Source organism: Haliaeetus albicilla, chromosome 7 (assembly GCF_947461875.1).
Source record: "Haliaeetus albicilla chromosome 7, bHalAlb1.1, whole genome shotgun sequence".
NCBI lineage: Eukaryota > Metazoa > Chordata > Aves > Accipitriformes > Accipitridae > Haliaeetus > Haliaeetus albicilla.
Window position 1 is genome coordinate 6081881 of NC_091489.1, and position 23344 is coordinate 6105224.

General features: G+C 60.3%; 2 protein-coding genes across 2 annotated transcripts; both read left to right on the forward strand.

Moving 5' to 3' along the window:
- Window positions 1-943: 943 nt before the first annotated feature.
- On the forward strand, window positions 944-8239 carry C1QL1 (complement C1q like 1). Its single transcript, XM_069786803.1, has 2 exons — window positions 944-1748; window positions 7330-8239. The coding sequence occupies exons 1-2, from the start codon at window positions 1182-1184 to the stop codon at window positions 7507-7509; spliced, it is 747 nt and encodes a 248-aa protein (XP_069642904.1). The 5' UTR covers window positions 944-1181; the 3' UTR covers window positions 7510-8239.
- A 1326-nt stretch (window positions 8240-9565) lies between these two features.
- KIF18B (kinesin family member 18B) lies at window positions 9566-21161 on the forward strand. Its single transcript, XM_069786804.1, has 15 exons — window positions 9566-10092; window positions 12233-12390; window positions 12879-12983; window positions 13237-13347; window positions 14833-15030; window positions 15248-15424; window positions 15811-15885; window positions 15994-16106; window positions 16416-16536; window positions 16795-16910; window positions 17658-17872; window positions 18644-19175; window positions 19962-20057; window positions 20261-20352; window positions 20721-21161. The coding sequence occupies exons 1-15, from the start codon at window positions 9747-9749 to the stop codon at window positions 20828-20830; spliced, it is 2565 nt and encodes an 854-aa protein (XP_069642905.1). The 5' UTR covers window positions 9566-9746; the 3' UTR covers window positions 20831-21161.
- The last annotated feature ends 2183 nt before the right edge of the window (window positions 21162-23344 follow it).

The following is a 23344-nucleotide window of genomic DNA, read 5'->3' on the forward strand; positions in this document are numbered from 1 at the left end:
CTCACCCCCGGCGCTGGCGGCGGCTGTCACTTGCCATCGCGTCCTGCTGTCCCCGCCGAGGCTGATGGAGATGGCAGGCGACGGAGCGGGCGCAGCCGCGTGTCCCTGTGTCACGAGCCCGCCGGTGCTCAGCCCGCCGGGGACAGCTCTTTCGCGTGGCCGTCACCCTTTAGCGTGGCCCGGCCCGGCCGTCCCCGTGGTGACACCTGTGGGTGCCCCATTGTCACCGTGGCCTTTGCCACCGATGGTGGCATCCTGTCGCGCAACCCCACGGTTGACACCTATGGGCGCTCCTGGGTGGTGGGTGCTTGGCCACACGGGTGTCACCCTGGCTGTCCCAATGTGCGGGTCCCCTCAGAGCCAAGCCCCTGCGGGAGGGGAAACTGAGGCAGGGAGGAGGAAAGGGCCCTGGGGATGCTCCGGGGACCGTCCCCCGTGGGTTTGCCCCTGTGGGGACACAGGTGCCAGGGGTGTCCCCAGCTCCGGGGACGTGGCCACCGGCTCCTGGGCGCGGAGGTGGTGGAGCTCCAGACACCGCGGGGACATGGCCGTCGGGTGCTCGGGGACGGAGGTGGCGTCGCCTGCGCCCCGTGGGGACAGGGCGGGGCTCGGCGTGGCCATGAGGGGACGGTCCACGCGTGGACGGCGAGGGGGCCACGGAGGGGTCCTCAGCGGTGGGGGGAGCGCCGGGGGGGCAGCCGGGGCCGGCGGGACCGGGGTCCCACGGAGGAACCGGGGGTCACGGGTGGGGCGGGCGCGGGCGGCACCGGGGCCGGCGGGGGGGCGGGCGGGGGCCGCAGGGGTGGGCGTGTCAGAGGCGGGGTGGGCGTGTCTCCCCGCCCAGCGCGATGCGTGGGCGTGCCCAGGGGCGGGACTAGGCGTGTCGCTAGGCGGACCCGGGGAGGGGAGTGGGCGTGTCGGTGGGCGTGACCCGGGCGGGTGGGCGTGACCGAGGCGGGTGGGCGTGGCCTGGGCGGGAGCGGGGCGCACCGGAGCCAGCGGAGCGCAGCGGAGCGGCCACCGCCGCCGCCACCCCCGAGCCCCCCCCCACCCCCGCCGCCGCCGCCGCCCTGCTCCCCCCCACCGGCACCATTCCCACCCCCGGGCGACAACGCGCCCCGGCCGGGCGGCGGCTCAGCCTGGGCCGGAAAACTTTACTGGCGGCCGCGGCGGGGGTGGTGATGGTGCTGGTGCTGGTGGTGCTCATCCCGGTGCTGGTGAGCTCCGCCGGTACCGACGGCCGGTACGAGATGCTGGGGACCTGCCGTATGGTCTGCGAGCCCTACGGCCCCGCCGCCGCGCCCCCCCCGCAACCGGCCGAACGCGGCCCCCTCCCGCCGCCCTCCACCCTGGTGCAAGGTCCCCAAGGCAAACCGGGGCGACCGGGGAAACCGGGACCCCCGGGACCGCCGGGAGAACCGGGACCACCGGGACCGGCGGGGGCGCGAGGCGAAGCGGGACGACCGGGACCCCCGGGATTACCGGGACCGGGGGCTACAGGTGCGGTGAGCGCGGCTACCTATAGCACGGTGCCGCGCGTCGCCTTCTACGCCGGCCTCAAGAACCCCCACGAGGGCTACGAGGTCCTTAAGTTCGACGACGTGGTCACCAACCTGGGCAACAGCTACGACGCCACCTCCGGCAAGTTCACCTGCGCCATCCCCGGCACCTACTTCTTCACCTACCACGTCCTCATGCGCGGCGGCGATGGCACCAGCATGTGGGCCGACCTCTGCAAGAATGGTCAGGTAAGGGCTGGCCATCCCGGCTACCAGCCCCACCGCGGGGACGGGAGCTGTTGCTGCCCCCCAAGCACCGGAGAATGGTGCTGGGTGCTTCCTCAGGGTGCCACATCCTTTTCCCGGCCCCAGGAATGTACCCCCAGGGTGCTCCATCCTTTCCTGGCCCCGGAGGTGAACCCTGAGGATGCCGCATTCTTCTCCCAGTGCTGATGACGGGCTCTGGGTGCTTTCCTGGCGTGCCCCATCCTTTTCCCAGCCCCAGGGATGCATCCCCAGGGTGCCACATCCTTCTGCCGGTGGCAATGATGGGCTCTAGATGCATCCCTGGGGTGCCACATCCTTCTCCCAGCCGTGGAGATGCACCCCTGGAGTGCCCCGTCCTTCTCTTGGCCCCAGAGATGCAGCCCCAGGGTGCTCTATCCTTCTCCCAGTAGTGATGATGGGCTCTGGATGCATCCCTGGGGTGCCCCATCCTTCTCGTGGTCATGGAGATGCACCCCTGGTGTGCCCTGTCCTTCTCCCAGCTCCAGAGATGCATCCTCAGGATGATCCATCCTTCTCCCAGTAGCGATGATGGCCTCTGGGTGCATCCCTGGGGTGCCCTGTCCTGCTCCCAGTTCCAGAGCTGCATCCCTGGGGTGCCCCATCCTTTTCCCATCCCTGGAGATGATCCCCCAGGGCGTCCCATCCTTCTCCTGGTGACAGTGATGGCTCTGGGTGCATCCCTTGGGTGCTCCATCCTTCCCCCATCCCCGGAGATGGTCCCCGGGGTGCCCCATTCCTCTCCCAGTGCTGGGGACATGGTCTGCCACTGTAGCCATACTGCCCTGATGTGTCCCCAGGGGTGCCCTCGGTCCTTTCCTTGGCCCCAGAGACATGCCCTGCTGTGCCTTCAGGGTGCCTTGGGGTGTCCCTGCTGTGTCCCCAGGGTGCCCTGCCCTCCCCAGCTCTGTTGGCATCCCTGCTGGGACTTCCCGGGGGGGGGACAGGGCTCCTCCGCAGGGGACAGTGCCTGCGGTGGCCTGGATGGGGGTAGTGCCTGCCCTGCTCTTGGGGTGCTGCACTCCCAGCCCAGAGCCGGCTCTGCTGCTGCTGTGTCGGGAGAGATGTCCCCATCCCCGGCCAGGCTGCATGGGGACACCATGAGAGGGGGACACCCCGAGGTTGGCTCTGTCCCTGTCCCCCACCCTGCTCTGGTATCCCTCCCAGACCCCATCCATCCAAAAATCCTCCCAATCCAGAGATGCAGCCTCTCCATCCCCGCAGTTTTTGGGTGATGCCCAAAATGCTGCCCCTTTCCCACACTGTGTCCCCTCCCCCGGCCATGACTTGAGGCACAAGATGTGTCCATGACCCCCTAAATGTCACCTGAGCTCAATTCCCTTGGGTGTCATCATCGCCGGCATCCTCGCCAGGATTCATCCTGCCCCGCTCCCACTTCCCATCATTTTCTCCTGTCACCAAGCCCCATGGTGCATCCCCGTCCCAAGGACGGATGACACCAAATTAACCCAAAACTGAGTTATCAGCCCCCCAAAAAGCCGGGCGGGGGGGGAAAGTGGGAGCCATGGCATGATCACCACGCTTCACCCCTCAGCTCCAAAACCTCTGAGCCAGGAGCGCAGCAGGGGCAGGAGCCGCTTGGCATTTTTTCTCCATCTGAACAGTTTAAATTTTCTTTTATTGGGGATATTTTTGTCTCTCTTTCTCCCCCCAGTCCCAAATCTGGGGGGGGGTCCCAGTGACGCTTGGCACCACCGACTCTTTCACACAAGCAGCATCCATGTAACTCTGGACTGAGCATCCCCCAAAAACGACCTCACCCCCTTTTTCCTCCCCCAAAATATTTTTAGGGATACCCCTAAACCTTTCTGCCTCCTCCTGCCTCCCACTGAGCTCCAAATCCCCCCCCCCCCCGGCTCAGTGGGGGATCGATGCACCCAGGCGCTACCGGATGAATTTCCAGAAGATACGGAGCCCCTCATCGAGAGGAACCGCGCTCGGTCGGGCGCGCGATGCAGCCTAATTAACCAGTGGTTAATTACTAACGCGGTATCGCCACTCCAATATTTATAAAGAAGCGGCTCGGGAGGCAGGGGAGCACTTCAGCGGGCTGGCACTGGCGGGAGAGTTTAAAAAAGGTACCCCAGAAATGCCCCAAATAATTAAAAACTGGGGCTAATTAGGGTTTTGTTGCCAAAAATACCCTGTGCCTGGCAAGGCTGGGGGGGGACGGGAGGGCCAAGAGGTGGTCCCGAAAGTTAAGGGTTGATCTCGGCATTGTCTGAGGGAATTATAACTTGGGGGGGCCCCTCTGACCCCCCACTTTCCTCTGGGTGCTGCCAGTTTTGGGTGCAGCCCCTCACCGCTGCATCAGGGCTGGAGTTAATGAGAGCCAGGGGAGCCCCGGCTCTGGGAGGCCGCTGCTCCTGGTGGTTAATTAGCATTAATTATTCTTATTTGTATTAGCCTGTAGAGGAGGCGAATGGGGCAGCAGGATGGGGGGAGATGCTGGATGGATGGCCAGGGCGGTTTTGGGGTCCCTGTGGTGGGGGTCCCCATGGCGGGGTGAGGGCCGAAGGGGTGTGTGGCCGTGCCACGGCTTGGGGAGGGACACAGACCCAGGGGGGTCCCTGTGGGTGGCGGCCTGGGGACGGTCCCCAAGGGACCCTGTCTGTGGGGACACAGGGCTGCACTGAGGGGTCCTTGGGGTACACCCACTACTGCACCCGAGGGTCCTTGGGGGGCACCCACTGCTGTGCCCGGGGGTCCTGGGGGGGCACCTGCTGCTGCACCCAGGGATGCTGGGGAGACACCTGCCATCGTGTCTGGGGGTCCTTGGGGGGGCACCCACTGCTATGGTCAGGGGGTCTGTGAGGGCACCCGCTGCTGTGTCTGGGGGTGCTGGGGGGGCACCCACCACCATGTCTGGGGGTCCTGGGGGGCATCTGTCACTGTGCCCAACTGTCCCGGGGGGGGCACCCACCCCTGTGCCTGGAGGTCCTGGGGGAGCACCCACTGTCGTGCCCAGGGCGTCCTGGGGGGCACCTGCCGCTGCACCTGGGGGTCCTGGAGGGCCACTCGCCGTCAGGCCCAGAAGTCCTGGGGGGCACCCACTGCTGCACCCAGGGGTCCGGGGGGGGGCACCCACTGCCATGCCTTGGGCATCCTGGGCCATGGTGACCACAATGGCTGGGACGTGTGGGGCACATGGTGTCCCCGAAGTGCCAAGTGTCACTGTGAGCGGCTCAGCCTAGACATGGAAGCACCCCGCTGCCCCATCCCCCCGACAGACCCAGGCCCTTGGGCACAGCCGGCCATGTTGGGGACCATCCCCATCCCACAGTGTCCCCAGGGCTGGTGACACCACCCCAGCAATGTCACTGGTGTCAGTGACAGCGGCTGTAACACAGCCGGCCACCGGGGCCCGGGGCCATGTGCCCCCCATGGTTCCCACCTCCAGGGGCTGCGCCTGGCAGCAGCATGGGGAAACTGAGGCACGGAGCAGGATGAGTGGGATGAGGCCATCACGGGGGGGATGTAGGGGCAGCCCCCACCTCCTCTGCCACTGCGGTGCTGGGAGAGGCTCAACCCGGACCTGGCGCTGCTATTTATCTTCCCTGGTTAGTGCGAAGGGCTGGCGGGCGTGTGGTGACGAGGTGGCTCCTTAACGAGGGAAGATGGATGGCACCAGGCGGCTCTGGCTGCAGTGGGGGGGGCCATGGCAGCAGAGCCCAGCGCCAAACAGCTTTTCCTGGTTCTTCTTTCCTCCTGCTTCCTCCCCACCTCCTCTTCCTCAGCACAACCCCAGGCGAGGCAGCATTCCCGGGAGACTAGGACACTGTGACCGACTGTGATTCACCGTGTCCCCACCCTGGGGACAGGGACCCTTGTGGTGGTGGGGTAGACAGAAGGTGACTTTTAATGAGGTGACACTGTTGGTGATGGCATGAGGGATGTGGCTTCATGAGTGAGAGCAAGCCCTATGGGACCACCTGCTGGGCCATCAGTAGGTTCCAGAGTTAACAGTGTCTGACCACACCATCGCAGGCTGTCTGTGGGCTCAGGGAGATGCAGCTACATTCCCGAGGAGGAGAGGACCCCTGGGCCCTCTGTCCTGGTGGCAAAGGACAGGAATCCATGGGGACACCCCTCCTTCCCCCGCCAGCTCTGGGACCCCTCAGCTGCTTGGCGGTGCCTCCCTGCCCAGCATGAGCCAATTAAAAGCCCGTTCTTGTCGGTTGTAATTAGGAGCATCTTCTCCCCAGTGCATCGCTTTTGCATTTCACTTGGGATTTTACCTGCCGGCTTGTCACTGTCACCCAGCGCCACGCGATCTCCCTGCAAGGCGCCAGCATAGATTTGATTACTCAAATAATTCTGCAGCGGCAGCAGGCTCCAGCCATAGAGCTTCTTTTCCAGGCAGTTATGGCACCTCCGGCTCTGCCGGCACCTCCCGGCCTTGTCCTCCGGCACTGAGGAAATGTTTACTGGGGGGAGCATCCAGCCCTGCAGTGGGTAGGGATCTGGGTGAGCAGCGAGGCTTGGTTTTGGGGGATTTGAGCTCAGCCAGCTCAGCCCTTGCCACAGGCTCATGGCCCCTGTGAAGCTCATGGGAAGATGTGTGGGGATGTGCTGGGTTCATCAAGTTGGTTCGGGAGATGGAGTCCTGTGTCTGAGCTGTAGTCCTGTGTCCGAATCGGGAGATGGGGTCCTGTGCCTGTGCCGTGGTCCTGTATCCAAATCCAGAGCCAGGATCCTGGGTCTGAGCCGTGGTCCTGCATCTGAATCAGGAGATAGTGTCCCATGTCTGAGCTGTGGTCCTGCATCTGAACCAAGTCAGGGTCCAGGGTCTGAGCTGTGGTCCCGTATCCAAATCCAGAGATGAGGTCCCATGTCTGAGCCGTGGTCCTGCATCCGAACCTGGAGTTGGGCTCCCACATTGGAGCTGTGGTCCCACATCTGACACCGGAGTTGGGGTCCTGTGTCTGAGCCATGGTCCTGTGTCTGAATCTGGAGCCATGGTCCCGTGTCTGAGGCATGGTCCTGCACTCCAGTTGGGAGGCAGGGTCCTGTGTCTGAACCGTGGTCCCATGTCTGAGCCACGGTCCTGCATACAAACCTGGAGTCAGGGTCCCATGTCTGAGCCATCATCGTACATCTGAATCCAGAGATGGGGTTGCGTGTCTGAGCCGTGGTGCTGCATCCGAATCAGGAGCCATGGTCCCCATCCAAACCCAGAGCTGTGGTCCTGCATCTGAGTCGTGGTCCCACACCTGAACCCAGTGCTATAGTCCCACATCTGAGCTGTGGTCCCACACCTGAACCCAGTGCTATAGTCCCACATCTGAGCTGTGGTCCCACATCTGAGCCTGCCAGGTCAGGGAGAGGCTCTGGGTGATGCTGAGAGAAGCCACCTCCATCCAGGACCCATTCACCCATGGGTAGGGATCCAGGGCACCCCATGCTATCCCAGAGCTGGCGGGTGGTCTCCCTGGCTGTGGGTGATTTGGGACTCTGGGTGTCCCGTGGGATCTGAGGGCTGAGCTGTCCCCTGAGCCGGGTAACGTGGGTGTCCCCTGCGCAGGTGCGGGCCAGCGCCATCGCGCAGGACGCCGACCAGAACTACGACTATGCCAGCAACAGCGTCATCCTGCACCTGGACGCGGGGGATGAGGTCTTCATCAAGCTGGATGGGGGCAAAGCCCACGGCGGCAACAACAACAAGTACAGCACCTTCTCCGGCTTCATCATCTACTCGGACTGAGCCTGGACCCACGGCATCGCCCCACGGCCCTTCAGCCCCATGGCATCCCCCTACTGCTGTCCAGCCCCACAGCATCCCCCCGCAGCCGTCTAGCCCCACGGCATCCCCCCACCGTGTCCTCCAGTAACCACCCAGCCCCACGGCATCCCTCTGCTGGGGTTCAGCTCCCTACTGCCATCCAGCCCCACAGCATCCCCCCAATGACCGTCCAGCCCCACGGCATCCCCCCACTGCTGTCCAGCCCTATAGCCTCCCCTTGCTACTGTCCAGCCCCACGGCATCCCTCTGCCACGGTCCAGCCCCACGGTATCCCCCCACAGTGGTCCAGGCAATCTACGGTGCCCCAACCCCTCCCCTTTCCCATTTGCTCACCCCATGGCTGCTAATTCAGGGCTGGGGGGCCGCAGGGGGCTGGGGGTTAGCAAGAGGCTGGGGGACCCCCCTGCACTGCCCCACTGCACCCCCATCCCCTGGCTGCGCACCCCACTTGGCCCCATGGCAACCCTCTCCCCGCTGCCTCCCCACACCTGGGGCGATGCCGGGGGCCGGCGGGTCCCCGTCAGCGTGTATATATGTACAGGACGCGCAGATGTCTATACGGGTGGCCCCCCCATCTCCATATCTCCGGCCAGCCCCATGCTGGGGGGCTGCGCTGGGGCCGGGGCGGGGGGGAGACGCCTTGCTGCCCGACCCCGGGGCGACTCCATGGTAAAGCAGAGCTGTGACCTCTCCCCGTCTGCTGTCTGTGTCCCCGCGTGGGGCAGAGCCTATGTCCCCCACCCCGGGGATGGGGTCCTCCTGCCAACCCCAACACAACCGACCTCGCTTGGCTCCCCAAATCGGCCCAGCAAGCGCTGGTGTCCCCTCAGCCACCTCCAGTGGGGACGCTGGAGATGCCGCCACCGCCATGTCCCTGTCCCCAAAGCCCAGGTGGGCCCACGGGCGGGTGACCCCTCAGGGACATGGCGTCCCCACTGCAAGAGGGGGGTGGGATGCGGTCAGGCCACGCAGAGCCGTGGGGACCCTCCGGCACGCGCACCCGTCACCGCTGCCTCGGCGCGGGCAGAACGTGTCCCAATTAGAGGTGACAGCGGTGGCCCGGGGCCACTGGCCGCCTGCTGAGTGGCTGCGGTGGGGTCAGAGGACAGGAGCCATTGGGGACACGTGGGTGGCCCTGGGGACGGGGTGCGGGGGTGGCTGTCCCGCCCCAGGCCCCAGCTGGTCCCCGGTGCTCGTTTCTCAACGCTAATTAACAGGGATGAGGCGGCGGCCGGGCAGCGGGGGCTTGTTGGGGCTGGGGCTGTCAGCTCTGATCTGTGAGAAGGCGGCTGCCGTTAAGGCCCCTGGGCCCTCGGCTGGGCTCTCTCCGCTAGACAGCGCTTGGGCCGCCGGTTCTCCCCGCCTCAGGGGCCGCCCCGGCCCGGTAGGCGCAGCAGGGATGGGAATGGGGCAGGGGGAGAGAGATGGCGGCCAGCCCAATGTACGGAGGGGGGACACGACTACAACTCCCATAGGGCACAGCGCGGGAGGGTGGGGCACGTGGCGCAGGCGGGGAGCCAATAGGAAGGGAGGCGGGGGCGAGCAGCCAATCAGGAAGGAGGGGCGGGGCATGTCGGACCGTTTGAGAGCGGAGCGGCGGGAACGGCGCGTGAGTGGCGTTAAGGGCGTTGAGGGCAAGATGTAGGGGCGGGTGTAGGGGCGGATTTAGGGGCCCGGGGTGGAGCTACAGGGGCCAGGAGGCGGAGAGAGGGCTGGGGAGAATCTATAGGGGCTGGGGGAGTGGTGCAGTGTTCGGGGGGAGGTGGTTTGGGGGTCCGGGGGCGGGGCGGAATAAGGGGCTGTAGGGGTGTGAAGGGGGCGTATGGCTGGGGGGGCCTGAAGGGGAGGGGGTCGAGCTGTGATGGGGGGCCTTGGGGGCCTGAAGGGGGGGAGCAAGGCTGTGAGAGGGGGGCTGCGGGGGCTTGAGAGTGGGGAGTATGGCTGGGGCAGGCTATAGGGGCCTGAAGGGGAATGTAGGGCTGTTGGGGGGGTTATAAGGATGGCTATAGGGGCACCAGTGGGGGTTAGGACAGGGAGGGGGTGGGAGCAGGGCCCGGGGTTGGGGTGGGAATCCTTGCCCAGCCTCAGGCTCCCCCTCCACCACTTCACCCCCCAGCTGACACATTCCCCCCCATCCCTCAGAGTGCCTGAGACCCCTGGGATGTTCAAGCCTTGAGCTGTGTTCTCCAGCCATCATCATGCCCCTACGGCAGCTCCCCCATGTCCCCATGGCGCTGGCCCCCCTGCCCCAGGAGGGCACCATGGCTGTCATGGTGCGCGTGCGGCCCCCCAGCCCCTGTGAGCAAGAGCAGGTCGTGCACCGCATCCTGCACGTTGTCGACCAGCACGTCCTCATCTTTGACCCTGAGGAGCACAGTGGCCCCCCCAGCAGCATGCTGCCCACCCACAGGCCCAAGCAGCAGGGCAAGGACCTGAAGTTTGTCTTTGACCAGGTTTTTGGGGAGGGGGCCACGCAGGAGGAGGTGTTCGAGCACACCACCTGCGAGATGTTGGACAGCGTCCTCGATGGCTACAACTGCTCCGGTAAGACCCGGCAAACGACGTCAATCCTTGCAGGAGCTCCTGCCCCATCCGCTCCTGGGCTGGGTGGGCTCAGTGGAGCCACGGATTTATTTTGGAAGCCCCCAGGCAGCTGGGGAGATGGGGGGGACACAACAGCAATGCAAAAACATGTAGCCTCAAACTTGTTGGTGGCAACAAGCTGGGGTGATTGCAAGTGTGATCAGGACAGGGATTATCCAGATGTGGAAATGTCATCTGTCTTGGTAGGTAAGTGAGGGGAAGCAAAACATGCAGTGCTCTTACAGAATCACAGGAAAAAAAAAAAAGCAGGTGAGCAAGAAAAGCGTGAAGATTAACACAGATGAGTGCAAAGTCTTGCACTTGGGGTGGAGTAACTCAGGAGCCCAGTACAGGCTGGGATCTCTGTGGCTGGGGAGCAGCCTCGCTGGGAGGGACCTGGGGGTCCTGGTGGACAATGACCTGAGTGGGAGTCAGCAGTGCACTGCGGCAGCAGCAAAGGCAAGTTGCATCTGGGGCTGCATCCACAGGGGCATTTCTAGCTCAGATAGAGATGTGATCATCCCACCCAGTGCTGTGTCCAGCTTTGGTGCCCGCAAGACAGGAAGGATGTGGACAGAATAGAGACTTTCCAAAGGAGGACCATGGAGATGATCTGAGGGCTGGAAAGCCTGCCCTAGGAGAAAAGACTGAAGGAGTTGGGTCTCTTCTCCTTGGAGAAGACATGGGGGGAACCTCATCAGTTTTTGAGTACTTAAAGGGCAGCTACAGATGGGGATGGAGGCTCTCTGGTCACAAGAAGACAAGGGGCAACAGGTACATGTTGCATCTGGAGAGGTTTCATCTCAGTATAAGACAGACATTTTTTACAGTGAGAACATTCACTGGAACAACCTCCCCAGGGACGTAGCAGAGTCCCCACGGCTGGAGGTGTTCAAGATGCCACTGGACAAGGTGTTGAGATGATCTCATCCAGGCTCTCTTTCCTACGAGAGCTTGGACCAGATGGTCTCTCCATGTCCCTCTCAGCCTGGGCAGTTCTGTGATACTGGGGGGCTGCAATAGTGCTTGGCACTGCAGGACATTTGATGTAGAGGATGGAGGTGGGTGTTGGGATAGAAAATGAGGCTGGGCAGGCTCTTTCCAGGCATTTTGACGGACAAGGGTCACTTGTTCTCTGCTCTCCTGGGGTGGGAAGGATGGGAAGAAATCAGGTGGATCCTGTGGTACAAAGAGCACCTTGGTTTTGCCTTCCCAGCTCGAATTGCCGTGATAGGCAGAACTTTGAGAGGATGCTGAGTTTCAGAGCGGGATCTGGGGTGAAGCAGACATGTCTTGGGGTGCTTTGGGGGTTGCCATGCCCCTCGTGAGCATCTCCCAGGCTGGCAGCTCCGTAAAGCTGGGTCTAAAAGTTCCTCATCTGACACCACAGACCTCCGTGCTGTTCACAGGCTGTCAGCAGACGAGCGGCTTAACAAGCATATCACTTCTGTGAGGCAGGCACCGAGCGGAAGACAACCACTCTCCTGTCTAATCATGGGCCGGGCACTGGGACTGGGGATGCTATTCCTGGCTCTCTGGCGTGCTCTGTGAGCTGCTGAAGGCTGCCTCTGTCACAGTGCCCACCTGGCAGGCATGTCTCGTGTCTCTATCTGCATAAAATAACTCTAGGATCATCAAATGAGAGAGTTGCGAAGCACCGAGTGCTGCTAATGGGGAGAAGGGCTGAGGCTCTCTAGATTAGTGTGTCCTGCTCTGATGGTGGTGCTTCAAAGAGGGTGTTGAAAGATGGAGGGGAAAAATGAGATGAATTACAAGAAGCACCTTCTGGTGAGAGATGGGAATGGGACTGCTCGGCTTGTTAAAGGGAAGGTTCGGGGGTGACTTGAGCATCTAAGCAGGTGATGGTTTGGGGACTCGTTCTGTCTCTGCTAAATTAGGCTGAAACGAGGAAAAAAATTGCACTGAAGGATAGCACAGCTAGTGTGGAGGGTAATTAGCTTTGCCTCGTCTCCGCAAAGCCCGCAAGCGACCTCTACCACAGGAGTTTCTGTGGGAAGCTCTCCCCTCCAGCAAGGAGTGGACGTTACTCCACTCCTGTTAATTAATGATTGTTTCAACCGTCCACCCTTTCTCCTCACAGTGTTTGCCTACGGTGCGACTGGAGCAGGAAAAACCTACACCATGCTGGGCTTGGAGAAAAGCCCCGGCATCATGTACCTCACCATGATGGAGTTGTACAGGAGGATTGAGGCCAGAGAGGAGGAGAAGAGCTACGAGGTCCTAGTCTCCTACCAGGAGGTATGCTGTGGTTGAGCCATGCCCCCTCCTGCCTCTGGCTCACCATCGCCAAGATTTGGGGTTGATCCGGACCCTGTAGTGCCATGTTCAGGGTACCTGCTGTGCTGTCAGCTCTGCCCAGTGTCCCCAGTGCAGTCCTAGAGCCCAACTGGAAGCAGGCTCACCCGCCCAGTCTGGTGAACTGGTGCTGCTGGTTTCTCCCACCTGGAATCGTGGAATTTTCTCTTCCTCGCTGTGGTCCACACAGCAATGAGGGCTTGCTGGGTGAAAGGGCTTTAGAGGGGTGGTGGCACAATGACTTGCCCATAAAGCCCTCCTGAGCTGTCCTCTGCATTTAGAGCACCGTCAGCTGCTCTTGGTGTAACGAGGTCCTGGAGGTGATGTTGGAAGGGACACCAGGTCGTGTGTGACCCTGGGGTACAAAGCTCCTCTCCCTGCTCGCTGCTGGGGAACCAGACCTCAGCCTTACATTGTGTTCTCCGCTCCAGGTGTACAACGAACAGATTCATGACCTGTTGGAACCCAAGGGCCCTCTGGCCATCCGGGAGGATCCCGAGAAAGGAGTTGTAGTTCAGGGTCTATCTTTCCACCGGGTGGGTATAAAAATGGGCACAAGGTCTGGGCAATGCTGCAACTACACCAGTTCTGAAAGCAAATGCTGGGGGACATGGAGGGGTGTGAAGACACAGGGCTGCTATCTGCATGGCTCCTGGCTGGCAGCAAATGTGACCCTGAGCTGAAACGAGCCCTGCAGAGCTGCAAGATGCCTCAACCTAAGTCGCTGTGGCTGCTTGGTGCCCGCGTACGGGGTGTGCTGATGCCTGCCCTCTGCATGTTCCCTCCCAGCCCACATCGGCAGAGCAGCTCCTGGAGATGTTGGCCAATGGCAACAAGAACCGGACGCAGCATCCCACCGATGCCAATGCCACCTCCTCCCGCTCACACGCTGTCTTCCAGGTGAGGGCTGGTGGTTGCAGTATCGCTTGAGATTTGTGCGGAAAAGGGGGCTAGGGAGCAATCTCATGCCAGGACTGACATCTCGGGGTTCCTGCCACTGCTCCTGGTGTGCCAAAGGGAAAATCGGAGTGATTGTGGTGCCGAAAAGGGAGGTAGGGGGCTGGGCAGGCCACTAGCCAGCACTGTAGCAGGACGGCACGTACTGGTCATGCTGGTGGCCATGTCTCCCAGACAGCCCCGTACTCCCAGCTTGGTGTTACATGTCCCAAGGGCTGAAGTTTCACTTTGTGCTTTTGACTCGTGTTGACTTAGCATTTGGGAGCCATACCTAAAACCTGACCCAGAGCAAAGGGGGATGTTTATTGCTGGCTCATGCTTGTGCCTCCCCCCAGGTGCTGTGGGCACATTGTCTCCTCGGTTGCTGTGTCCCCCTTGGCACTAAACTGGGAATTACACTCCCCCGGGGGCTCTGAATTTGCTCCCTGGTTTCTCAGTACTCTCCTATGCAAAGCTGCCAGTTGATTTCAATTCCAGCCAGGCCCTTCCCCGAATTAGCAGGGCCATCACGGCTGCATGGGGAGACAGAGGGCTCTGACTGTAATTTCAGTCTGAACCTGGTGCCTTGCCCGTTGCTGCTTGCAGGGGGGAAGTCCAGGTGTCTGGATGCTTTCCCAGGCGGCTTCCCAGCTGGGCTTGTTGGTGGGTGCTGGATTCCTGCCTGCCGTGAATCCATTAGCTGTGCTGGAAATCTGCCCTTCTCACTGCCGGCTCTGCCTCCTGGCAGGCGAACTGCGGTCTGGTGAGGATGCAAGACCGGTTACGGGCCTCCAGCATCTCCGTGGCACCTCTAGTCCTTGCAGGAGTTGCTCCTGGAGCATTGAGGGTGTTATAGGATGGTGGGAGAAGCATTTGCTTCTCCTGGGAGATCTTTAGGGATGCAGAAGGGGAAGTTACAGGGTGATGCTGCTAGGTGAGTCTTGGTGGCTGTGTCCCTCCTCCCCTCCACCAGCTGGGAACTGGACGGTTAGTACCAAGAGCCCTGGCTTTATGCCACCCTGGGGGCTTGCAGCCGCTGTTGGAGTCTGGATTGCTGGTAACATCCACAGTCAGAGTCTGGGCTGGGGCTGCCACTGTGCATGAGCACTTCCTGGGTCATGCCGGCACTCTAGGTTGGCATGTTGCCCTTCAGGGTCCCAACCAGCTGTACCCCACTTGCTCACCAAGTGTAGGAGATGCTGATTATTTTCTGTAGCTCTGTCACTTCTTGTGAGAATCCCTTCCGTGGCTTTGCTACTCATGTCATCACTGAGTTTTCAGCTTGTCTTTTTGGCATGCCAGGGTCCTGTTTTTCCCCTGTTTGATCTGGTGGTCTGCATGATCCACTTCGCCACCCTTTTGTAAACATTGAAACTGGTGATGCTGGCTCCAACCAGCAACGTCGTGTGCCTTGTTGAGCTGCCGCCTCACCAACCTCTGTCTTCGCAGATCTACTTGAAGCAGCAGGACCGCATTGGTGGCCTCACTCGGGATCTGCAAGTGGCCAAGATGAGCTTGATTGACCTGGCAGGCTCGGAGCGAGCTTCGGTCACCAAAACCAAGGGAGAGCGGCTCCGTGAGGGTGCCAACATCAACCGCTCACTGCTGGCCCTCATCAATGTCATGAATGCACTGGCCGATGTAAAGGTAATGCTGTTTGTGTGGACCTGCTGTGCTCTGGCTCTGCAGGGTGGGTGAATGTGAGCAGTATCAAGTGATGGTCTAGCTGGTGCAGTGAGGATGGCAGCCTGGGCTGGACTCAGAGGTGCTGTGGGATGAGCGTGGCCATCCCCTTGTGACACAGGATTCAGAGCTGAGCACCCAAGGGCCAAAAGCTGAGCAGACCCTTGATCTCTTGGTACAGAGCAAGAAAACCCACATCCCGTACCGGGACAGCAAGCTCACACGCTTGCTAAAGGACTCCATTGGCGGCAACTGCCGCACCGTCATGATTGCTGCTGTGAGCCCCTCCGTCCTGGCCTATGAGGACACCTACAACACGCTCAAGTATGCCAGCCGGGCCAAGGAGATCAAGCTGTCGGTGAGGCTCTTGTGTTGCGGTGGTGATCTGTTGTGTGTTTCGGAGCTGTTGGGGATGGGTGGGAAGGAGCCTGGTCCATGGTGGGGTAGATTAGTGGGTGCCTCCCTTCTCCAGCTTGAGTTTTCCAGCACTGGGGATGCTGCTTCAGGCAAAGCAGCTGGTGAAGCTGCAAGACACTGTGTGCTCGGTCTTCTGTTAAAGCCCCTCAGGCCAGAGCCCAAAAAGGCTTGTGACTGTGGCAGCAGACCCCTGAGTGCAGATTGTGCCCAGTACAGCCACCCTGGGGACACTGGAGGAAGCTGAGTAGCTGTGCTGCTCCAGCATCGCAGAGGGGTATGTGCTGCCCCAGTGCTTCTGTAACCTCTCCCTCATCCCTGTCGCTGCAGCTGAAGAGCAACGTGCTCAGCTTTGACTGCCCCGTTAGTAAATACGCTGTGATCTGCGAGCAGCTGAAAGCAGAGGTGAGATGCTGGTGGGGAGGGGAGGGCTCTGTCTTTAGCTGTGGTTTGCTTGGGATGTGGACCTCTGAGCTCCTGGGGGTCATGAAACTGTCTGATCCTTCCTCACAGGTGGCAGATCTGCGGAAGAAGCTCCGTGCCTATGAGGATGCTGCCCAGGAGAAAGAGAACAGGATGCCGGCACCACTGTCTCCCATCAGCTCGAGCACAGTGGGGCTGCTCAGGTGAGGCTGGTGGGGAGGAGGGACAGAGCTTGGTGTGACCTCCTGGTGTCCCCTGTGTCAAGGAGTCTGCAGGGTTTTAGTGCTGGTCAGAGCCCAGATGTCCATCAGAAAGCAGATGAACTTCTCTCCTGGTGTGCACCATCATCTCAACTGGTCAGGTGTAGTTATGAGCCTGACGGACCACAGCAAAGCTGGGCTGCAAAGGCCAAATCTTCTTCTGTTTGATCCATCTCCAAACTTCTTAGGTAATGTGATGGCTTCCCCAGAGGATCTTCTCTGGCTCAGTGGCTTCTTCTCTGGCTTCTGTAGGTTGGAGGAAGCTGTCCCAAAGACATGCGTGGCCCTTGATTTTCAGAGGGAGAGTGATGGAGAGCAGCAGAAGCTGGAAGATGGATGGCCTGTTCAGCTGCAGCTGGAATTGGAGAAGGAGGTGACAGAAGGGGTGGACAGCGCAGGAGGGCTTGGCATGACGAGTGGTGCCTGGTGGGGGGGCTCAAATACCCTTGTGGGGTACACTGGGCATGCTGGGAGAGGGCAGGAACTCAGCCAGTCTACAGGGTCCTGGCTCAGCATGTGTTGGGCTGTGGATTGCTAGCAAAACCCCTTAACTTCCCAGCTAACAGGGAGTTTGGGGACCAAACTCAGCTTAAATATGGGCTAATCCTGGACTTCTGGGCAATTGCTCCAGGCTCCAGAGGAAATGCCTCCCAGCAGCCTCAGAGCAACCCACCAGACAGATATCCAGCTGGAACAGAAGAAACCAAGCCATCTTCTACAGGGGTTGTCCAGCAGCCAGCCAGAGACGTGAGTGTCTTTGTGCTGTCCCCACATGCCACTTCCTCTTGTTTGCCTGTACACGTAGCCTTGTTTGCCTCCTGTTGCACATAGCCATCCTAAGGGTAGTCTAGATGGACGTGGGACCAGGTCTTTGCTTGCAGATGACTGCCTGCCCTCCAAAATAAGGGATTTGGCTCCTGGGGATCTAATCCTATGGGATAATCTCTCCTGGAAATGCCAGCAAGGAAGGTTTCCAGGCACAGCAACTGCGTGAGCCTTAAGTGCTTGTTGTTAGTCCTGAAATTACCTCCACGAAGTCTTTTCTCCTGCTTCAGCTCCCCCAGGTCCTGCCCTGGCAGGGCTCCCATGGCACCATCTGCTGATGTCTCTGCCCCAAGCATCTTGGCAGAATGAACCTCTTTAGAAAGGTCTCTTGAGGGAGGCTGGCCTTGACATGTTCCTGGATCTCTGTCTGCCTCTAGCTGAGCTAATGAGTGTCTGAAGCCCAGCAGAAAGTCTGTAGATGCCATTTTGTCCCTTGTAACCAACAGGTGAACATGCAACTCACAGCTCAGGTTCTCCAGTAAGAGATTTACAACTTGGGTATCTCACAGCTTCAAAGTTTGCCTCTCTTCCCCCAAAACTCTGCGAAGAGGCTCTGCCCTACCCAAGGAGGTGTCTTGGAGGCGATGCTCGTGGTGCTGAGCCTCTGTTACTGGTGACACTGGCACAAGCTCACCTGCTAACTGGTTCTTGGGTCTGTCTGTGTCCCAGGCTTGTAGCTGCCGTACTGAATGTTGCCCAAAAGCAGTATTCCCTCTTGAAGAATGCCAACCTCCTTACTCCTGACATGGTCTCTGAATTTGAGGAGCTGGAGCGCCTGGTCCATCAGGAGGCTGATGTAAACCTGGAGCAAGCCACATCTCTGAACAGACCCACAGAGGTCAGCGGGGCCACCCCAGCCCAGAGGATGCAGCAGGGCTGTGACGGTGAGGATTTGGATTTGGGACAGTGCTGTCCCCTCTCCTTTGTCTTGACATGTGCCAGAGGAGCTGGTGGTGGTGGGGGACAGCTCCCAGCCATGGGCCCAGGGCAGGGAGATGAGTTTCTCCTGATGTGGTGCCCAGTGGGTTATGCCGAGAGTGGTTCCAGCCTCGCTTTGTATAGCGATTCAGGCTAGCCAGCATATCTGGCAGCCTGGGGCACGGCAAGAGCCGTGAGCAGCCCTTGTCTCTGGGGAACTCAGCATGTGTGTGCAAGTCAGCTTAAATGTGAGTGATATTTCTGCTCCAGGAGACCAAAGCAGCAGTTCTGATCGTAATTTTTTCTCGTCTTGTTTATTCCTCCATGGTACATTTGCCCGAGTCAGCCTGGCTGCAGCCTCCTGGCTGGCAGCCTGCATCTGACCAGGGCTGAGCTCTTCCTCCTCATCCTCAGTGCCAACACATTAACCTGATAGCAAAGCTGTGGGCTCTGCAGACCGTGTTTTCTGGGGACAGACCAGGCACTGCCACGGGGCACTTGCTTTGGGACCAGTGTGGTGCCTTTAGGCTGGCAAGGCACAGGATTATTTGTGCTGGCTCTTTTCCTCTGGGTTTAACGTGATTTGATGAAAACACCCGCTGGCAAACAGCTGCTGTAGGGCTTGCTGGGCAGATCTCTGCTGAGCTGTGAGGGGGGGCAGAGGGGGATACCCCAGGGTTTGGGAGTGTCTGGGAGCTGCAGACAGGGAGGTGACTGTTTCTTCTCTGCTCCTTTAGCAGAGGCATCTGTTGCTGTGTCCAGTACCCCTGTGACAAGCACCACCCTGCAATGCTTGCGGCAGCTCACTCCACTCTCCAGTTCCATGCTGATGGCTCCCAGCCCAGTTAAGAAGAGGAGGAAGTCTGGGAGGAAGTTGGGAAATCCCCGCAGCCTCAAAACACAGATGAAATGCCAGCGGGGATGTGGGAAAAAAGCGGAGACTCCTAGGGCGATGCAGAGCCTAGGCATCTCCTGTCTCAAAGCAGCAGCCCAGACACCCCCTGTCTCCCCGGTGCCATCACGTTGCACCCCCAAAATCTGCACACTGACAGTCACCAAAAGCCATGTGCCCCTGGCAGTGTCAGCTGCTCAAAACTGCTGCATCTGGCCTGCCCTGCCCGTCCATGACCTGAATGTGACTTTCGAGATCTGCAAGGGCTGCGATTCACCTGGCATGGCCAAGCCAGCTGCCTTCAGCACACCTGAATTCTCTGTCTGGGACAATGTTCAGAGCATCCTAAACAAGAAGGACACACCCTTTGTGCCCAAGTAAGTGCTGCCCTGGATGGGTTACCCATGTTTTTGGGGAGCCCCTCTTCATGGTCTTGCTGTCTGGGTGAATCCTTTGTGGATCACTGCAGCTCTGCTAAGAGGGGAGGCTGGGCAGAAGATATTTGGCCTGTAGACGGGCAGCCAGTGGGCCAAGCTTGTGTGTGAATCACTTGCAAAGATATAAAAAGCATTCCAAGAAAATCTATTTCTCCTTCTTCTCTTCCCTTTGGACATGGAGGAGCATCCTCCACATGGCTTCTGGAGCCCCATGTGCTGGTTGGGAAGCAGGTGGGATATTGCCTCTCCTCCCAGAGAGGTTGAAGCGAGGGTCGGGACTGCGCAGTGTGGTGTTTCTAGGGTGTTTTATTTTTTTATTGCTGGTGCTTCAAAGCTTCTGGCTTTCACAGAGCTGTGTGAATTTGTGTGACCAGCCAAAAACAGAGATCAGCATGCCCTTGGTAATGCAGGACACCCTTAGGTCTCCCTATCTCCTCCTATAGCTCTAGGAAATCATTCTTGTAGAGGGTAACTGGGGAAACTGAGGTACAGGGGAACGGCCCGACCACCTTAGGGAGCAGGAGTACCCAGGCAGCTGCTGCCACTAGTGCAGATCCCCTGAGGATTCACCCCTGTTTCAGTCATCTTCCCCTGCAAAACCAGACACGTTTCCTGTGACTTCTGTTCCCTGCAGGTGGATGGTGTTGGCCCAGTTGCCTCCCAGCCTTGTGAGAGTGAGTGGTCGGGATCTAGCCCTGGCACTAACCCTCTTTTCCTTGGCTGCAGATCCTGTGTCCCAGTGTTTGCCATGAGGGGTTCCTCCATCCCCAAGCCCTCCTTTGTCTCCAAAGCATCTGCGCAGAAGCGGAGGCAAGTGGAGAGGTGAGACAGCCGCTGGCACCCTGTACCCTAGAGCGCTCTGTGCAGGCAGCAAGGATTGGCAGCTCCTGCCTGTGCTCGCCTCTGGGACTCGAGCCCCTATCCCTGCCTGTGTTGGCTCCACCCTGCCTGTAACATCTGGGGGTGATGGGGGGGCCTCTGCCCTGAGCCTCGAGGGTTTAAAATGGCCCCTTTCTCTTTCACAGCACCACTTACCCCTCCCTGGGTAGGCTCCAGAGCCGCATCGCCCAACTCCCGAGCAGCAGCCAGAGATCTGTGAAGCCCTCCCGCATCCCAGGTGAGCCCTGTGCCCTCCACACCTGGCCAGGTGCCTAGGGAACACCTCTCCCTACAACATGATGGGCTGCGGGAGTGATCCCTGCCTCGGGAGAAGCAGCAAACTGGTGTTGTGCCAGCCCCGTTCCAGCTCAGGGGGTGAAAATACCTGGGAATTGGGATGCTTGGTGCTGGTGGAAGATGCTGTTTGGGGTTTGCTGCTTTCTGGCTGCAGCCACAGCCTTGGGGAAGGGCGGTGGGTGCTTGGGGAGGGGTAGAAAGGAGGAGGGAGCTGGTGGCAGTGTCTGGTTGCCAATCACGAGGGGACCTGGGTTTGCTGCTTTTACCCAGGAGCTGCCTCATGTGCTTCTCTCCTCTTTCCATCCTCAGAATGTCCTTCGGGCGCCCTTGCCTGGAAGGGCAGCAAGAGGACCACCAAAGGGCTTGCGGCACGTGACGGCACAGCCCCTGCTCCCACCCCCCAGCCAATGAAGTTCTAATGCTTATGGCCCCACCGACCAGGATCCCTCCCAACATCCAAACCCAAGTGTCAAACTTCTTTGTTTCTCTGAGAGCCCTATCCCATCCCTCCTGCAGCCCCACAAGTTTCCCCTCAAGCCCTTCTTCTACACCTAACATCACCCCCAGGGTCCCGGTTGTGTCCCCCGTTGCGTGTTACCCCCCCTTGGCGCAGCCCTGTATATTTTTTGCAGCAGATGGATTATTGCTGTTCCCTCTCAGCCCCTCTCTAATCTGCGCCAGGGTGTCGAGTGCTAACAGATGGGTGATGCTAAGAAATAACACGCGCTTTTAATAAATCCTTTCGTTTCAAACCAGAGGGGCGAGGGGAGACGTGCGGCTGTTTCTTCTCGCCTCCCCCTCGTGCAGGGAGCTGGGATTGGGTAGCGGCTCCTGTCTGCGGGCCTGGAAAAGGCCCTTGCTTCTGGGGGTGGGCTCCATAGTAGCTTCCCCCCATCTCCCATCATCATAGGGGCCCCATGGGTGCCTCCTGCCCCCTTTGCTGTGCCTGTGGGGGTCTGGGCTGCTTGCTCAGTATCCCAGGGTGCAGGCCAGGGGCGGTGGAGGCTGCCTGCCCTCCCAGCTCCTGCTGCTTTGTGTAGTGATTGGGGCAAAAGTTCCTGTGCTGTTTACTCCCTGCTAAAACCCCATCGCTGCCACCCCTGTCTTCTTGTCCCCCTGGGATCCTCACTCCAGCTGCCTGCAAACCCCCAGTCTGGGTGCAGAGAGCTCTGAGCATCCCTACCCAGGGACCACACCTGTCCCCTGACACCCCTGTGACCCCTTTTCGTGTCATGCCAGGGCACATCTAAGTACTGACACATCTGGCTGCCTGCCCAGCTCCTTGTTGCCACCCTCAGAGGTGACCAAGGGTGGCAGGAGCAGGATGGGAAGGGTGGACCTAGCTCCGGGTGTGCTGCTGTCCCATGGGGACCAGGGTCACCGACTCCTCCTGTCCTACTTTCCTGCCTGACAGTGGCAGATCTTGCCTTTGTCTTCTCAGAGGCTGGAAGCTTCTAATTAAAACTTCCAGCCCGCTCCCAGTTAATTTGTCTCATTAAGAGGGGGCCTGGGAGGAGGAGGAGGGAGAGCCTAGCTCTGCCTCCACGCAGCCACCGGGAGTGACAGCTTTCCGTGCTTTGATCCTGGCTGCGTAGGAGCTGGGAGAAAATAAATCTCTGGGGAGTGGCTCATGTAGGACCCCGAAGCCCCTGCGCCCCCGCTCCGTTCCCTCCGCCCTGCGAGGGCTGTGCACCCCAGGGGACTTCAGGCAGTCTAGAGCGATGGAGGTCCCCTGTCACCACGGGCTGTCACACAGCATGTGTCCCCAGGGATGTCACTGTTCTGGCAGGCTGGGGACACCAAGCATGACGTGTGGGGTATGTAGGTGCCCCAAGCCAGGTGATTCTGTAGGCAAAACCCTTGCCTGTGGTTGGTGACACCAGTCCAGGACAGCAAGGGGGACATGGTGTTGGCTGGGGACAAGGAGCTTCTTGGGGATAAAAGGGGGATTTGGCAGCAAGAGGTTGTCCCTGAGCACTGTCTCAGTGCCACCAGTATGACCCCCAAGTGGCTCTGGGTGCCCACAGATTGCACCCATGGCGACATGGCTGCTGCCACAACCCTTCCTGACCAGCCGCTGTCGGTGGCCCAGCGATGGTGGCTGGTGTCCAGTGGGGCCTGGCTGCCTGTCCCGAGCGGGCAGGGAGCCTTTCCCAGCCATCGGCTGCCATCTAGCTGCCGGCTGGTGAGACCTGTCCCCATCCCTGTCCCTGCAGCATCCTCACCAGCACCCCAGGGCCCCCCGTCCCCCAGCTTCCTCCCAGCTGCCTCTTGGGGCATCCACTGTGTGTCCCTTATGTCCCTAAAACACCCCCGTCCCCTGCCTGCGCTGTCCCCAAGGCCTGGCTGTGCCTCAATTCGTGGCCAGGGTGCGGTGGCTTGGAGGGGACAGGGCTGGTGGTGGCCCTATGCCCATCGCTGCCACCGCCCCTGGATCCGTCCCGCCGTGTTTCCCGGCAGCGTGGTGCCCCAGCACAAAGGCACCCCACGGCTGTGCCGGGCAGCACTGGCTCCGGCCCTGCACAAAGCCCCTTTCAGCCGCTTGGGGAAAGCCCCTGGCACCTGGCCCCTGCCTAGGGAGGGGTCCTGGCCCTCAGTCCTCCCCCACCGTTGGCCAACAGGGGGTAAAAGACCCCCCAAACTCAGTACACATGTGACCAGTGACATGGCCATGCACATGCAGCCGTGGCCATGGCAGGATCAGGCCCCCTCAGAGCTGGGAAGGGGATCCAGTGTCCTGAGCTCCGGCCAGGCTCCAGTGGCGACCAGCCAGCGCTTTTACAGACCCACTGGGGTGGAAAGGACTTTGGAGGCTTCAGCCACTTAATTAGCAGCCTGCCTTAATTAGCAGCCTGCCCGCGCTGCAAGACTGCCTGAAAAGTGCCTCGGCCCGCTGGGGTGGCTGGTACTGAGCTGCTTGTGCCGGGGCTCGT

What these genes read in the sequence shown, in the direction of transcription:
- C1QL1 (XM_069786803.1), top strand. Translation starts at nt 1,182, where the DNA reads ATGGTGCTGGTGCTGGTGGTGCTCATCCCGGTGCTGGTGAGCTCCGCC. An exon ending in ACCTCTGCAAGAATGGTCAG is followed by an intron (nt 1,749 to 7,329) that starts GTAAGGGCTGGC and finishes TCCCCTGCGCAG; the next exon opens with GTGCGGGCCAGCGCCATCGC.
- KIF18B (XM_069786804.1), top strand. Translation starts at nt 9,747, where the DNA reads ATGCCCCTACGGCAGCTCCCCCATGTCCCCATGGCGCTGGCCCCCCTG. An exon ending in CCAAGGAGATCAAGCTGTCG is followed by an intron (nt 15,425 to 15,810) that starts GTGAGGCTCTTG and finishes CTGTCGCTGCAG; the next exon opens with CTGAAGAGCAACGTGCTCAG. An exon ending in AGCTGGAATTGGAGAAGGAG is followed by an intron (nt 16,537 to 16,794) that starts GTGACAGAAGGG and finishes CAATTGCTCCAG; the next exon opens with GCTCCAGAGGAAATGCCTCC.